The 15975-nt window shown below is 40.6% G+C and overlaps 1 protein-coding gene across 2 annotated transcripts in view; it reads left to right on the top strand.

Moving 5' to 3' along the window:
* The window catches only part of PTPRO (protein tyrosine phosphatase receptor type O), a 239282-nt gene that overhangs the window by 154022 nt on the left and 69285 nt on the right, over positions 1-15975 (top strand). For both annotated transcript variants that reach the window (XM_045781388.2, XM_045781387.2), the window contains exons 7-12: positions 53-249; positions 7053-7173; positions 7526-7719; positions 9067-9178; positions 13521-13672; positions 14841-14961. In XM_045781388.2, coding sequence (XP_045637344.1) covers positions 53-249; positions 7053-7173; positions 7526-7719; positions 9067-9178; positions 13521-13672; positions 14841-14961 — 897 coding nt within the window. The remainder of the gene's footprint in view (positions 1-52; positions 250-7052; positions 7174-7525; positions 7720-9066; positions 9179-13520; positions 13673-14840; positions 14962-15975) is intronic.

Here is a 15975-nt window from a genome sequence, read left to right on the forward strand (position 1 = left end):
CTCCACCAGCTCAGCATGAAACCTCCCTTGTGCTCTTATTTGCAATGTTCAGGCCCTTCCGGAGAGTGGATCGAAGAGCTGACCGAGAAGCCCCAGCACGTGAGTGTCCACGTTCTAAGCTCAACCACGGCGCTGATGTCCTGGACATCTGCCCAGGAGAACTACAGCGGCACCATCGTGTCTGTGGTGTCGCTCACCTGCCAGAAACAGAAGGAGAGCCAGAGGCTGGAAAAGCAGTACTGCACCCAGGTAAAGGAACAGAGAAAATGCTGAGGGGCTCGCTCACTCACGGCCTGCAGCCCAGCCACGCGGGCGCAGCCATTGCAAGAGGCGGTGCTGGGGTCTGGGGCGGGGGGGGGGGGGGGGGGGGGGGGGAGGGTATTGGGAGGGGGGTGTGAGCAGGAAATGAGTGCGCAAGGCTCTGCAGTTACACTCTTCCTCCCCCCCTCCCAGCACTAGCATCTTCCTTTTATTTTCACGCCTCATTCAAGACGCCTACGATGTGCCGGGTACTCGGATAGGATAGATGTTGGGATTCTAGATAATTGCTTGCAGACTTTGTAATCTAGTGAGAACAACGCATAAGTGAGCATACAATTACTGCAGAAGAGTATAAAATAAGGCCTAGGCTAAAAGTAAATGATCGAGAGGCCCTGTGAGTTCATGGAAAGAAAGAGCATGGGTAAATATGGGGAAAGAAAGGGCACAGGTAAATATGGACTGGGACAAAAGGATTTGGAAACTGGCCAGAAAAACTTTTCCCAGGGCACAAGATGACCAAGCAGAAGGTTCTGGGGAGTTTTCGTTTGTTTGTTTGTTTGTTTTACTCTTTCTATTTTTTTCTTGTTATTTGAACTATGAAAGTAATTAAGCTCACTGAAAAAATAATTCAAAAATGAAAGGTACTAAAGTAAAAACACTCCCCTTTCACTAATTGCAACTGAGAAGAGCTTTGAAGGATAAATAGGAGTTAGCTGAGCGCAAGGGGGGATATGAGGGATGCGGAAATGGGGTGCAAATCGGTAGGTCTGGAAATGGCTACCAGAATGAGCTCATGCGCCCAGCCATCAGTCCTGAGCGACAGTCCTGAGTGAAAGCCTGCCACGTGGGCCCCAGGGCAGACCTTGCTTTCCATTGCCCTAAGTATCCACAGGGAGCCTGGAGCCCAGAGCTATTTTCCTAAAACCTGGGTTGTTTTGTTTGTTTGTTTGTTTGTTTGTTTGTTTGTTTCATAAGATCAAATGTACTGATTCCTGGTGTCTCGCAAACACAATATTTACTTCCCTAAAGGCAAAAAATTTAATTATCAACTCATGTGTCATACACTGGAAATATAATACTCAAAAACAATGTTTGCTATAGAAAGCTTTGTGAATGTTTCCATTTATCCCACGAAAATTAGGCACTTAGGGAAATTCAAAGAGTGAGAAACTTAAACTTGATAAGTAGAATTCAGGAATCATGGCCTTTGGAGCGCTAGAAAGGCTTAAGAGTGTTGAGATAAGCCCTTGCTTGCAGATGAGGCTACCCCTTGACTTGAACTAAAGTAAGGAGTAAATATGCTAAACCGATTAACTTGTAATCACAACTCACTATGCAGCTTTGTGGCTTCCCTTCCTGAGTAAGGGAAAGACAGCTGACTCATTATATTGGTAGAAAAATGTGTTTCTCTTACAGAACATGACACAGAACTTGACTGCTCCAAGGTACATTTCTTCACCCCTCATCCAATGTACAAATTACGTGTCTTTTGCACAGAAGCCAAAGGCTAACAGTATAGATAAAAATTATAAATTATAAATGAGCCAGAAAAGACTGGTCTCAGTGCACTGACAATGCCTTTTTGAGATGCGAACATGAGACTGTTAAGGATTATAGGCACAGTGGGCAATATTTAAAATGGATTGCTGTGTGAGGTGTTCTCTCAATTACAAGAAAATTTTGAAGATTTGTTATTGCACCAACATTATCCTTTGCCCCACTATACACACACACACACACACAGGTTTTTAGATAAGGAAATATCAGTTCAAAAAGTCTGAAAAACAGAGGCGCCTGGGTGACTCAGTCACTTAAGCACCTGACTCTTGGTTCTGCGCAGGTCATGATCTCAGGGTTGTGAGATGGAGCCCCTCATCCGGCTCCTAGCTCCGTGCGGAGTCAGCTTGGGATTCTCTCTATTCCTCTCCCTCTGCCCCTCTCCCCCTCAAATAAATAAATAGATCTTTTTTTTAAAAAAGTATCAAAACCTGGCCTGCAGTCATGTGGCCTTTAATCAAAAGAATCCAGAAGATAGTATCACCAGTATCAGTCCGATTTGGGCTTCTTCCCCAAAGCAAACATGATCCAAAAAGAAAAAATAATAATATTGCTTTGATTCTGTATTCAGTGATACTGTGATTGAATTAATATTCAAGATGCAGCTCGAAAATTAAGAGTGATTCTAAAGCCAAACACTTAGTGTCCCCTCCCCCCATTCATGGTTTCCCTTTCCATGGACTCAGTTTCCCATGGTCACCCGTGGGCAGGAAGCAGGTGATCCTCGTCCAACATACAGTCAGAAGGTCGATAGTAGCCTAACAAGAGGTCACACGCCTACGTCATTCACCTCACTTCATCTCATCACACAGGCATTTTATCATCTCACAGCACCATAAGAAGGGTGAGGGTGGTACAATAAGCTATTTTGAGAGAGGCCACATTCACATCACTTTTACTACAGTATACGGTTGTAATTGTTTGCATTACTGGTTATTGTGAATCTCTTACTCCGCCTAATTTAGAAATTAAACTTTACAATAGGTATGTATGTGTAGTAAAAAAACCTAGTCCACATAGGGTTCGGTACCACCCATGCTTTCAGGCATCCACTGGGGTCTTAGAACAAATCCCTTGCAGATAAGGGGGGGACTACAGTATCAACAGTTAATATAATGTTTCACTATTTTATACTTTCACTCTGCCTGCTTTGCCTCTACCACGGACTATAGCACAGGATCCTCGCTTTACATATCGCCTAGATCATCCATGAGACTCACTGCTAGTGTCACCACTCTTCCTGACACCACCACTGATTTCTGGGTGTTAGGTGGGTCCTGTGCAACATCCTAGAAATAAAACAAATTTGACTTGAACCTTGAGTTCGTGACGCTTAGAGTCTGGCCTTCCGTGTCGGTACATGGTATTAATTTGAATTCGTCCTCATCATGTATGTGCTCTTCACGTCTGGTTGTTGTTTCGTGTCTGAGTTTGCATGCAAGTGCTTGTAGAAAAGGGGTTTTGTGACGTATGCCTCCTAACAACCATCTCGGTGCTATTGGGTAATAAATACATGTTGAACGTCACGTCTGTGCTCCGTCAGTGTTCAACGTAAAGGACCCGGTCAATTCTTCAAAGCAGATGTGCTTTCAGTACTTTCTCCAAAGACTCACACACAATCCTAAATTTGAAGATTAAGAAAGTCGTATAATAGATGTATGTATGTTTACTTTGACGTGTGATCTGCCTTGGTCCCTATGTGTTTTCCGACAATGTACGTACCCTGTAATTTATCAGTCTGTTGTGTATTTCCTAGGCTCTCTAGGGCAGCTTTTCTCCTATCTCTTTAGCTGGGGAGGAACAGGACTGGTGCCTCATCAGAGGGGCATTGGGCTGCACTGAATTCTCTGGAATGGAGACAAAGCCCATTGGGAAAGTGAGAGAGGAGATAGTGGAATGCAAAGATGGGATGAAAATTGGGGGAGGGGATGTGGAATGATCCTCTGGAGAATAAAATACGTATTATTTAGTAAGTAGTATTCAGGGGCATTTCTTCTGCCTTCCGTCTACTTACCCCAAGGCGATTCAGGATAAATACAAGGGCATGGAAGGGTAGAAGCATAGATACAGGCTGGTGGCTCAGCAAATATTCAAAAACGAGGTGGCAGGAAGGAGTTGGTGTTTATGATCTGTTACCAAGGTCATTATTTAAAATAATGTAATGTATATACACATAGTTGCTTCTTTATTTAAAAAAAAAAAAAAAGGTAGGGGCGCCTGGGTGGCTAAGTCAGTTAAGCGTCTGACTTGGGCTCAAGTCTTAATCTTGGGGTCCTGGGATGGAGCCCCACCGTTAGCCCCTCCTCGAGCTCCAGGTCAGAGTTGATGACTCCGTGCTCAGTAGGGAGTCTGCTTGTCCGTCTCCCTCTGCCCCTCACCCAGCTCGTGCTCTCTCTCTCCCAAATAAATTAATAACACCTTTTTAAAAAGAAGTATAATGTCCCCAGGGTGAATTTGTTATGATGGCACATTTTTTATATGAGGTGTAATTGACGTAGAACGTGTTTTCAGGAGTACAACATAAAGATTCAATCATTGTATACATTGCAAAATGATCATCACAGTAAGCCTAGGTACCATCCACCACCATACAAAGTTAGAAAATGTTTTTCTTGTGATGAGAACTTTTAAGATTTACTCTCTCAACAATTTTCAAATATGCAACACAGTATTACTGACTATGGTCACCCTGCTGTACGTTACATGCTCATGACTTGTTTATTTTACAAGGGGAAGTTTGTACCTCTTGACCCCCTTCACCCATATCATCCACCTCCCAATCCCCCCCTCCTCTGGCAACCACCATTCTGTTCCTCTTACCTCTAAGTTTTGCTCTGTTCTGCTTGTTCATTTGTTTTACTTTTAATTTCCACCCAGTGAAATCATACACTATTTGTCTTTCTCCAACTTATTTCACTAGCCCGATACTCTCAGGGTATTTAAATATGATGGCATATTTAAGTGGCTCCAATCTCACACAGTCATTTGAATAATCAGAATCAACTACTTGCTTAAAATATTATCAAACCAAAGAAACCTTAACACCACCCTAAAGCAGTCTACACTTTTTTTTTTTAAGATTTTATTTATTTATTTGACAGAGAGACAGCCAGTGAGAGAGGGAACACAGCAGGGGAAGTGGGAGAGGAAGAAGCAGGCTCCTAGCAGAGGAGCCTGATGTGGGGCTCGATCCCCGAATGCCGGGATCACGCCCTGAGCCGAAGGCAGACGCTTAACGACTGCGCCACCGAGGTGCCCCCAGTCTACACTTTTTGGTCCTGCTATTCTAAATAATCTAAATGAGTGATTAATGAGCTAAGTTGGAATTCATGGATATGCCTAGGTGTCTATGATGTGTTGTTTAGTTTTAAAGAAAGGTTCAGAGCGATGTTAATGATGTAGCACATATATGGGTCAATGTCATATTATTTATGTATATATGTATCGAGGAGGGCCTGGAAGATTGCCACCAAAATGTTGGAAATGAGGGGAGGAGAACAGAAAAATTGCCAATTTTATTCATTTGCTCTTCTGCTGTGTAATTTCCACAATGAGCATTATAAGTTTTATCATTTAAAAAATTTATTTTAAAGAAATAAGACAGCATCACTTAGTTTTGCACAACATACGTGTCTTGTTCATAGTTTATCTCTTCAGGAAATGCTCTATCAGATAAAGATATCGGGCTGACCAACTGGGCCTAGATGGCTTCCAGCAGAATTCACCTTTGAAAGCATGGGCAAAAAATTCTGATGAGTGTAAATAGGAAAGAAAGGAGGGAAATGCTAATGCATTCATTCGACTTAATTTTATTTTGCTTAAGTTATTGGAAAAGAAATTATGGTATGCTGGTCCCCCCACTTACATTTAGAGCAAGTTCTACCAGTTCAAATTATACAATGTCTATTGTGCAGAATTGGTTTCTGGTATTGGAAAGGTTTAAAATTTGTATCATATCACCAATTCTGTGTTTATTCTTAAAATCATAATGAAGCTTAATTTAAAAAAAAAAACCTTTATAGCATAGGTAAGTTGTCAACGATACTGTTCTTCATTGATTATGTTCCTTTCCACAGCGATTTTATGTAATGTACCCTAGAGGCCCCAAAATTGCTGAGTGATGAGCTAACTTCATTGATACTCTAGTCTAAGCATCCTTGCCACTCTGTGAGGTCTGGAATAGTATTATCTCTACTTTATCAGTCAAGAAGTCAAGATAAGAATTATAAATAAATTATAAATAAATTTCCGTGCTGACAAGGGCGTAGAGGCAGGATTTGATTTCAGGCAGTCTGAATAGAGAGCCTGTGTTCTTTCTACAAAGCAAGACTGTCATAACTATGAGAGGCACTAAAGGTCAAAGTCACACACTTCTTGACCTGGAAGCTGAAGCATCAAATCCCCGTGCACACCAACATTTAACCTTAGTAAGGACATTTCATTCATCTGTCTGTTCTGTTGTTCTCTATATTGCATTTGTTACCGAACCAAAAGTTTTCTTTCTCTTTTCTTTTCTTCCTTTTTTTTTTTTTTTTTTTTTTTGAAGAACAGCAAAGAAGAGCTCATCTAAATGAGGAATGTTTCCTACAATGTTATTTTATGGGGTCACAATAGCCTTGAGAAGCCCTTATTGCTGTCCCTCCACACTTAGCCCGGTGACCCTCCTGTAGCAGGGTTCAGAGGTCACAATATTAGACTTCCAGCCCCAGCGCTTAATCTACATATGTGACCTTGGCCATTTCCTGGCTTTACTTTCTTGATCTATTAAATGAGAGATTTGGAGCAGATAATCTCTGAGGTCATTTTCATCTCTATAATTAGATATTATATGCTTCTAAGTGACGAGAGACCGAAGACGTTCCTGCACTGGTCTTTGTATGTTTTTAGCTGACACTACAGTTTAGGATGTCAGACTCCCCTTATGGTATTGCTGATTTGATTATGGTTAGAGGCTGATGTGTCTCTAGTGTACATAGTTAAAATTGACATTGATGGGTATAAAGCAGTTCACGGGGCTTATTAAATCCAGCCATAGAATTTGAATGTTCTGGGTTCCCTTCAGTGTTCACATAAACTATAAATCATCCTAATTTTGAAATCTGACCTTCCCCAGAACAAGCAAAGGCTTCTGGATTTCAAAGGCATCTGTGGCTACCCTGAATATGATATCAGCTTTTGTGTCACATTATGAAAGCCCAGCTCTAAAAAAATTATATTGGGTGTTTGGTTTAAAGGTGAACTCAAGCAAATCTATTATTGAGAATCTGGTGCCTGGGGCCCAGTACCAGGTTGTGATGTACCTAAGAAAAGGCCCTTTGATTGGACCACCTTCAGATCCTGTCACCTTTGCTATCGGTAAGCTGCCAGCCTTGATATAAACTTTATCAGAGTACTGTTGGGGGGACGGGGGTTCCAAAGCCCAGGTCCAAGTCATTATCATCCTATATGGGGAGGGGCCCATACTTGTTCACCCAATATTCTACACTCAGAGTAATGCATGACTACCGTTGTATACCGGGGGGGAGGGGATATCGTTAGCATCTAAGGCTCAGGAAAAATAACATGGGAGGAGAGTATGATTTATTCAATAATTGTATCAGAAGAGTGAAAACCCTAGTTATTAAGAAGAAGTTTGAAGCCAATTGCTAAGATATTAAACATTCCTTCTTGGCTCTTTTTTTTTTCATCCCTCCCCACTTCTTCTTAGTTCCAACGGGAATAAAGGATTTAACGCTCTATCCCTTGGGTCCTACGGCAGTGGTTCTGAGCTGGAGCAGACCTTACTTAGGAGTGTTCAGAAAATACGTAGTTGAAATGTTTTATTTCAACCCTGCAACAATGACATCGGAGTGGACAACGTACTATGAAATCGCAGCGACTGTGTCCTTGACTGCTTCCGTGGTAAGTAGCGTCACACTTCCCCATGTAAACAGACACGTCTTTCTGTACCAAATGTATCAGAAAAAGTTACCTGTAAATACATATGGGGGGCTTCCTGCTTTCATGATTTTCCTAGTTGTTTTTGATTTCTGGGCTATTTTTGTTTTGGGAAGAGATTGAGAGAGAGAGAGAGAGAAAAAAAAATTATGTGAAATAAGCTTTCAGCCCTAACTGAGCATATCCACATTCTAGTAGAACTATCAAGTACTTAACTGTTTCTCTCTGCTCCCGAGGAGGAAAACACAAAAAAATTTCCTTTAGTCTTTCAATAATGAGTTGACACCTTTTAATGCTAATGATGAGTATTCTTAACATCTACACACCCGTTAAACACCTCTAATGTCAGGCCATTGGAGGATGCTTTTCAAGAGAGCACGTAAAGATTGCTCTTTCTGGGGCGCCTGGGTGGCACAGCGGTTAAGCATCTGCCTTCGGCTCAGGGCGTGATCCCGGCGTTCTGGGATCGAGCCCCACATCAGGCTCCTCCACTATGAGCCTGCTTCTTCCTCTCCCACTCCCCCTGCTTGTGTTCCCTCTCTCGCTGGCTGTCTCTATCTCTGTCAAATAAATAAAATCTTTAAAAAAAAAAAAAACTTAAAAAAAAAAAAGATTGCTCTTTCTGAGACAGGAATAATTTCTAACATGTGGGTTCCTAGGGGTCACGCATGAAGTACACAATTGCCCTCTACCCAGTTGACGACGCTGATATTTGCCACCCAACAAGGATGCACGCTTATAGTCCAAACTGGGAGAATGCAGAGTGTGAGAGGCCAATTTTCTTAGAAATAGGGCTATGCATATGTACAATCATTTACAAATAAGTACATTTCATGTGCGTAACACAACTTAGGAAACTGCAAAACAAAACCAATTGGAAATATTTAACTAAACCTATGAATCACTTTTTTAAAATTATGTTTGTAGGGCGCCTGGGTGGCTCAGTCAGTTAAGCATCTGCCTTCAGCTCAGGTCATGATCCCAGGGTCCTGGGATCGAGTCCCACATCAGGCTCCCTGGGAGCCTGATTCTCTCTCTGCCTTTCCCCCCTGCCTGTGCTCTCTCTCTCTTTCTCATGCTCTCTCTTTCTCAAATAAATAAATAAAATCTTTAAAAAAATTATGTTTGCCTACCATTCTATTTACCCCTCACCGCAGTCCAGAAAGAATTCTTAATGGAAAATTGGGGAAATACAAAAAAAGGCACAGAAATAAAAATAAAGATTACTTACTGATTACCTTCATGACCTAATAAAAATAACTCTGTTCCAAAAACATGATTTTTCCTCTCTTGTCTCTTTGCTCTTTTTAGAGGATAGCCAATCTGTTGCCAGCATGGTACTACAACTTTCGAGTTACCATGGTAACCTGGGGAGACCCGGAATTGAGCTGCTGTGACAGCTCCACCATCAGCTTCATAACAGGTGAGTGGTGTGGGGGAACTGCTTCTGTGGGGTAAGAAGTCTGTTTGGAGGGGTTTCTGAAGAGATGCACCTCCAGAAAGTTCCAGTTGCTCACCTGGCCCTGATCAAGCATCAGTTTCATGGACGACAGTATGCTTGATTCTGAAAATTCATTATTTGCTTAAATGATAGTCTTTAAAAATTAAAATGTGTTTTTATCCTGAGTTACTGTCCTTTATTTGTGTGCCCCATTCGGAATTGATTAGAATGGAGTTGTAGCAGACAGACCTTTCAGCTTCACCCTGAGAGGAATTGATTGTACGCATTCGATGATTGTATTTGCTAGAGTGCCTCCATCTTCTTATTCATTAGCCATTTTTAAGGTCATAGGCTGATGGCAGTGTTGTCCGTTGCGGGAGTGAAAATAGGCTTTGGAGACAGGTGGACCTGGGTTTGAATCATGGATCTGCCATGTGCCGCATGTAATCTGTGCATGTTAACTTTCCTAAGCAGTTTTTTTAAGTGTAAAACGGATATGATAATGGTATCTATTATTCTTTTCCGTTTAAATACGTGACTTAGGGGACACCTGAGTGATTCAGTCAGTTAGGCGTCCCGCTCTTGATTTTGGGTTGTGAGATCAAGCCCTGCGTCGGGCTCCACTCTGGGCATGGAGCCTGCTTGGGATTCTCTCTATCCCTCTGCCCCTGCCCTCCCCCAATACATTACTTCGTGAAATTTGTGGCACAAAGTTTAAGTACTTAAAACAACTGTTAGCTCCTTATCATATAGCAGAAATAGCAGAGGTGGTCAGAGATGACAACGAAAAGGGGAAATTCATCAAAGGAACACTAACCCTTTTTGAACCCTATTGGAACTAAGATTTTTCAGGAACTTTTGGTTGGACTACAAGGCTATAATTAGTGTTATGAGGAGAAATGAGAAAAACATGTCTAGATGAAGAATAATGTTAGCAAAATACTTTCTTTTCTGGACATTTAGTTTTAGTCTATCAGACTTTATCAAAATGAAAGAAAATGAAAGGAAAATAATCATGGGGGGGCGGCGCCTGGCTGGCTCAGTTGGTAGAGCATGCGACTTTCGATCTTGGGGTTGTGAGTTCAAGCCCCACACTGGGTGTAGAGATTACTTAAAAATAAAATCTTAAAAAAAGAAATTAATCATGTGAATTCTTACACTATCAACATACATAGTACATCCCCTTCCTTTACTGGCCAATATCTAGAGCTCCCTGTGTTCCAGATGTTAACAGTACACTAGGGTAGGAAAGTCAAAAAATGCCAAAAAGGTAGAAAATACCAACTATGTGACATGTACTGTGTTAGCTTCTTGACTATATTAATAATTGTGTACTTAACTTTAATTACATTTTACTGTATAAATAATTCGTACAGCTTCACTTTATTGACATTGCCTCTCTGAGAATACTCTTTCCTTCTCAGACAGAGCATATGTCTGGGAAAAGCCCGGAATTTGCATCTGAACACTTGATTGAGCAGAGTGGGCTCTGCAAAATTCTAGCTGTCGAACACGGAGCAAGTTATCTTAATGATCCCGGACTTGTCTTTTCTCATTGGCAGAATTCAAAATGCCACCTAACAGCTGGCTAATAGAGCAAAACCAAGTGTATTAGAACTCATTGCAGTAAGGCATAAAACTGCCGTGAGAGGCTCTTTGCAGTGTCTCTGAAGGGGGGCATCAGAAATGAAAAATTAACAGGATTTGGAGTTCCGGACTCAAGTGATGGGGGTGTGCCTTTCAAAGCTCAGAACTGACCAGGATCTGGCAAAGGTGATGTGCCTGGCAAATCTGGAGAGTTATAAGGTAAATAAGCGAGCTACTTGCCTAGGTGAGCAGCCTATTGTCTCCAATAAATTGAACTTTGGGAATTTCTTACCTTTTCCTGGGACAATCTACGAAGTCATGCTGACATGGGCAGTTCACAGTTTCATCTAAGCATGCTAACACAGTCTCAATTCTCACATCTATAAAATGGGCATAATAGAATTTCACAGGTAGTGTGAAAATTAAATTATGTAATATAAATCACTATTAAAATATATATGGTGGCGGACTTTTATTTTTATACTTATTTTTAAAAACCAGTTGAGGGGCACACGGGTAGCTTAGTCGGTTAAGCGTCCGACTCTTGATTTCGGTTCAGGTCACAGTCTCAGGGTTGTGAGATCGAGCCCGCATCTGGCTCCACACTCAGCCAGGAGTCCGCTTGAGCTTCTCTCCCTCTCCCTCTATCCCTCCCCACTTCTCTCTAAAGTAAATAAATAAAATCTTAAAAAAAAAAAAAAAAGTTGAAATTTGAGCCTTGTCTCATTTTGTTTTTCTTCCCTTGTTTCAAGTTTAAAGCAAACAAAGATAGCATGCTTCTCTTACCTCTGTTTTTAGTTATGAGCCAAAATGCCAAACCGTGTGATATAAAAGGATATAGGAATAAAATATCTGAATAAAGGGTGATTTATTAGGATCTCAGGTCCCCTGTCTTTGTTAGGCAAATTTGTCCTCAAGTCAATGCATAGTAATTATGCTAGTATACCAAATAATGTTCAATAAACAAATAGTGACATCTTGTGGCCTTTCAGCAATATGCTGCATTTTAAAGCAACAATACAGAGTATAAAAATCTAAAGACTTGGGGTGCCTGGGTGGCTCAGTCGGTTGAGTGTCTGCCTTCTGCTCAGGTCATGATGCCAGGGGTTCTGGGATCGAGCCCCACATCCCCTCAGCAGGAAGCCTGTTTCTCCCTCTCCCCCTGCTTGTGTGTTCTCTCTCCGTCTCTCTCTGTCAAATAAATAAATAAAATCTTAAAAAAAAAAAAATCTAAAGACTTCGTTAATACCTGTAAGGGGGAGTTATACACTTCTGGGTTGACGATTTTAAATACATCTCTTGTCTTTACTAGAATTAGAACAGAAGAAAATCTCGTTTGAAGGAATGTAAGTATAGATACATATGTATAATGAAATACATAGAAATATATTAAGAGTAAAGAAGGCAAAGGTATCATTCTCTTCATTAGACTATTCTGAAATGGGATGCAGGTTTGTGTTACTTGCTAGATACATTATTGGTATTTCAAGATTTTATTGTCAAACATATAGAAACACTAATTTCACATGAAACAATTTTTTAAAAAGATTTTATTTATTTATTTGAGAAAGAGAGCCAGCACAAGTCGAGGGGAAGAGCACAGGGAAAGAGAAAAGCAGGCTCCCCACTGAGCAGGGAGCCCGATGTGGGACACGATCCCAGGACCAAGGGATCATGACCTGGGCCAAAGGCAGTCGCTTAACCAACTGGGCCACCCAGGCACACTAAAACAGAAGTGTTCTTTACTCTCTATATTACAAATCTCTACAGCGAATAATTGTTCTTGAAAGCATAGCTATGAGTGCTTGTTTTGAGTACTAGCAGAATCTTGAGAAAAATGAATCTTCATGGTGTATGGAAATTCTCCTCCAAATATTTCAGCTCGTTTTGTGCTGTCTCTCGGAATGGAACACCTGCCTGTCTTCAAACCAACATACACATGGACTTCAAATTCAACTGTGTATGTGTTTCCTAAAATCTTCAGAATTATCAGTTAGTTTAAAAAATAAAATACACATTCGTAGCTCATATATTATAAAGCTTGTAGTGAACCCTCCTCCCCACTAAAAATAATTTAAATTTAAATGTGGAAGAAAATTTAAAAATTAATAAGCTCAGTGCTAGAATTTAGCAAAGAGCCCTTCCCGTCTTCCCTTACTACTGGCTTCAGCAACATTTAGTAAGAGCCCACTTTTTGCAAAGCACTGGTTAGACACGATCAATGATATTGCCTTGTCGTTTTATAGAAACAATAATTATTTTCTGTCCCTCTAATTGTTGACCTTACGGTCCTTTATTTCCATAAACACCTTTGCTGCACACACAATGAAAAATTTACTTTTATAGGACCCCAAATTTTCCAGTACTGATTGGAAAATAGGTTCAGCCATGCCTTATACTATTAATTTATAGATGCAACAAGCATACTCAAAGAGGTGAACATTTCAGGAATCTTGTAACTGTGAAATTGGTATAAAAGACCCTATATCCTCGGGTACAGAAGGGTCTGCTGCCCTGTGTCTGAGCCATGCAAGGTGGGGTCCCAGGAAACAAGTGTCTGCCTTTTACCACCAACCTTTGCCATACTACTGAGAGGTCCAGGGATCCCCAAGGCCATCATATGGTGTGAAATTTAATTCTCTAAGTTAACTCTACGTGAGATTTCACGCTCTGTTGAGAAGTACTTTAATTGGTATTAGTCTCTTAAGCTAAAGTGCACCTCTTTCTTTCCTTGTAGCCCCAGTTGCTCCAGAAATCACATCCGTGGAGTATTTCAACAGTCTGTTATACATCAGTTGGACATACGGTGATGACACAACTGATCTCTCCCATTCTAGAATGCTACACTGGATGGTTGTTGCAGAAGGGAAGAAGAAAATTAAAAAGAGCGTATGTTTCTTTGAATCCCAATATCGGGCATCTGAACATTCATTTACATAAACTATTGAAAACTATTAAGCAAACATTTATTGAACATTAGACAAATGTCTTATGTCTGTTGGCACTCTTTTAGGCTCCGATGATAGGACAGTGAAGAAAAATTCTAATTCTTCCTTTCCTAGAGTTTACCTTTTAATCTTTCATAATGAGTTATAATAGTTATAACTAGTAATTCATTTATATTTAAAGTTATGATTTAAGCTTTTGTCAAACATTTTCCGGATGTCAAACATTTTCAAGAAAATCAGTTAATATGTTTTGATATTTTCTCCATCTATCACCAATGCCTAAATATTTGGGTACGTTGGCAATACTAATTTCTTCTGCTTTATTAAACTTTTTGACATTGCATTACTTAGGGTAGAGACTACATTACTGTAAAAACAAACAAACAAAGATTGAGGCTCAAAGAAAATAAAAGTTTGTTTCTCTCATGCAAGCGCGGGACTATCAGGGCACCTCTGCTGTAAGGGGTCAATCATGCAGGGGTCCAGAGTCTGCTTGTCTTGCTGCTCCATCTACCACGGAGCATAGGTAAACCTTCATAGTGATTAGATCCATATTCTAGCCTGTGGGGAGAGGAAAAGAGATGTGGAAGCCCAGCACTTACAGGGTGTGGACAGAATTATAAGCTGCTCGTGTGACTTCCACTGACGATCGATTGGTCAGAAGTGGGTCCCATGGTCCCCTCTAGCTATAGAGGAGACTGGGAAATTTTGTCTTTCGTTGAGAAGCCAGGTGGCTAGAAACAGGACTAGGTTTCTTCTGAGCTTCCCAGCTAGGGCTGAGCAATGTCCACATCAGTAACAACCTAGCAAATGCCTTTTCTAAAATTCGCTGTGAAGATGAGGAAAAGTATCAGAGGAATCCCTATTTCAAATAGAGAATTCATAGAAAAATGTTCTGATACGTACTCTGCATGTTCAGAGCTACCTTGGCTCAGTTGAGGCATTTATATCATTTTCAAAGGAAATAAAGTATCCCTAAGGCTGTAATTAACTGTAGATCGATTGCACAAGACAGAGAGGGAGTGCCTGCCGCAGCCCTGTCGTGTGGAGAGCCATCCTAGTTCAAGTTCGTTAGAAGTTTAAACCCTTGATTTTGATGGCCCTTGCAGGTCACACGCAATGTCATGACTGCGATTCTCAGCCTGCCTCCTGGAGATATCTACAACCTCTCCGTAACCGCTTGCACGGAACGAGGAAGTAATACCTCCATGCTCCGCCTCGTCAAGCTAGGTGAGAAGAATGCACACGGGTGTGTGCATGTGTGTGTGTGTATGAGAAAATAGTCATGTCCAGAGAACTGGTGTTTGCAACTCTTGACTTGTCATGGTCTTCTCAATTCAGTGAAATAACGGAAAAATGGTTCACTCTCTTCTAAGCGCAAAATAAACATACATACTACTAAAAGAATTAGGTTCAACTTAATACAAGTTTCTTTGAATGGAATTTTTACTCCGCTGAGAGACAGGAGTGTTCACCATCCTTAGTGAAATTAGAGAGACCAAGGAGTCTGAGGAATTTAGAGGAGACAAGACTTTAGAGATTATCTAGTGTTCAGACACCATTCCCTTCTCATAGGAGCATTATGGGATGCCCTCTTTAATATGTCAGATGGAAACTCGTACATAAAACAACCCACATATTGATTTTCTAAGTTGATATAATGTCCTAACCCTAATCTAAAACCAAGATAAAAGAAACAAATGTGTAACAAAATCATATGAATTCCCTAGGTATTCGTTCAGATATATTTCTTCTGTAAGTCATAATGAAATTGCCTAATGATGACACATAATTAACATGAACAAGTTTGAGTTTCTAAGAAGCAAAGGAATCGGTAGTTCTTCCATACAAGTATAAAAATAAATGAAATAACTGAGCAAGCATAAATACAGGTGGGCCCTTGAATAAAACCTAGCGTTGTGATGATAAGAGACTAGATGTATTTGCATTTGATGAGAGAAAGAGGAAAATAACCTTAATTAAAGTAAAGAGAACATGCCAAGAAAAATAAAGGGCTGTGGATGAGGGAAAATGAGGAAAATATAATATTCTTGCAAATGAGCTAGAAATTATTGTGTAGTGTCGTGTCAAAATAATTATTTATATTATGAACTACAACTGGGAAGTGATACTATTTAACACAAAACGCATCCTCTACATTCAACAGTCTTCCATGTAGTGAGGTATACATTTAGTTTCGGATACATAAAGGGACCTCAGAGATAATATTCCATAATCAGCAGC

The sequence above is a fragment of the Ursus americanus genome, chromosome 25, assembly GCF_024610735.1.
Source record: "Ursus americanus isolate L20-20 chromosome 25, mUrsAme1.1.p, whole genome shotgun sequence".
Taxonomy (NCBI): Eukaryota; Metazoa; Chordata; class Mammalia; order Carnivora; family Ursidae; genus Ursus; species Ursus americanus.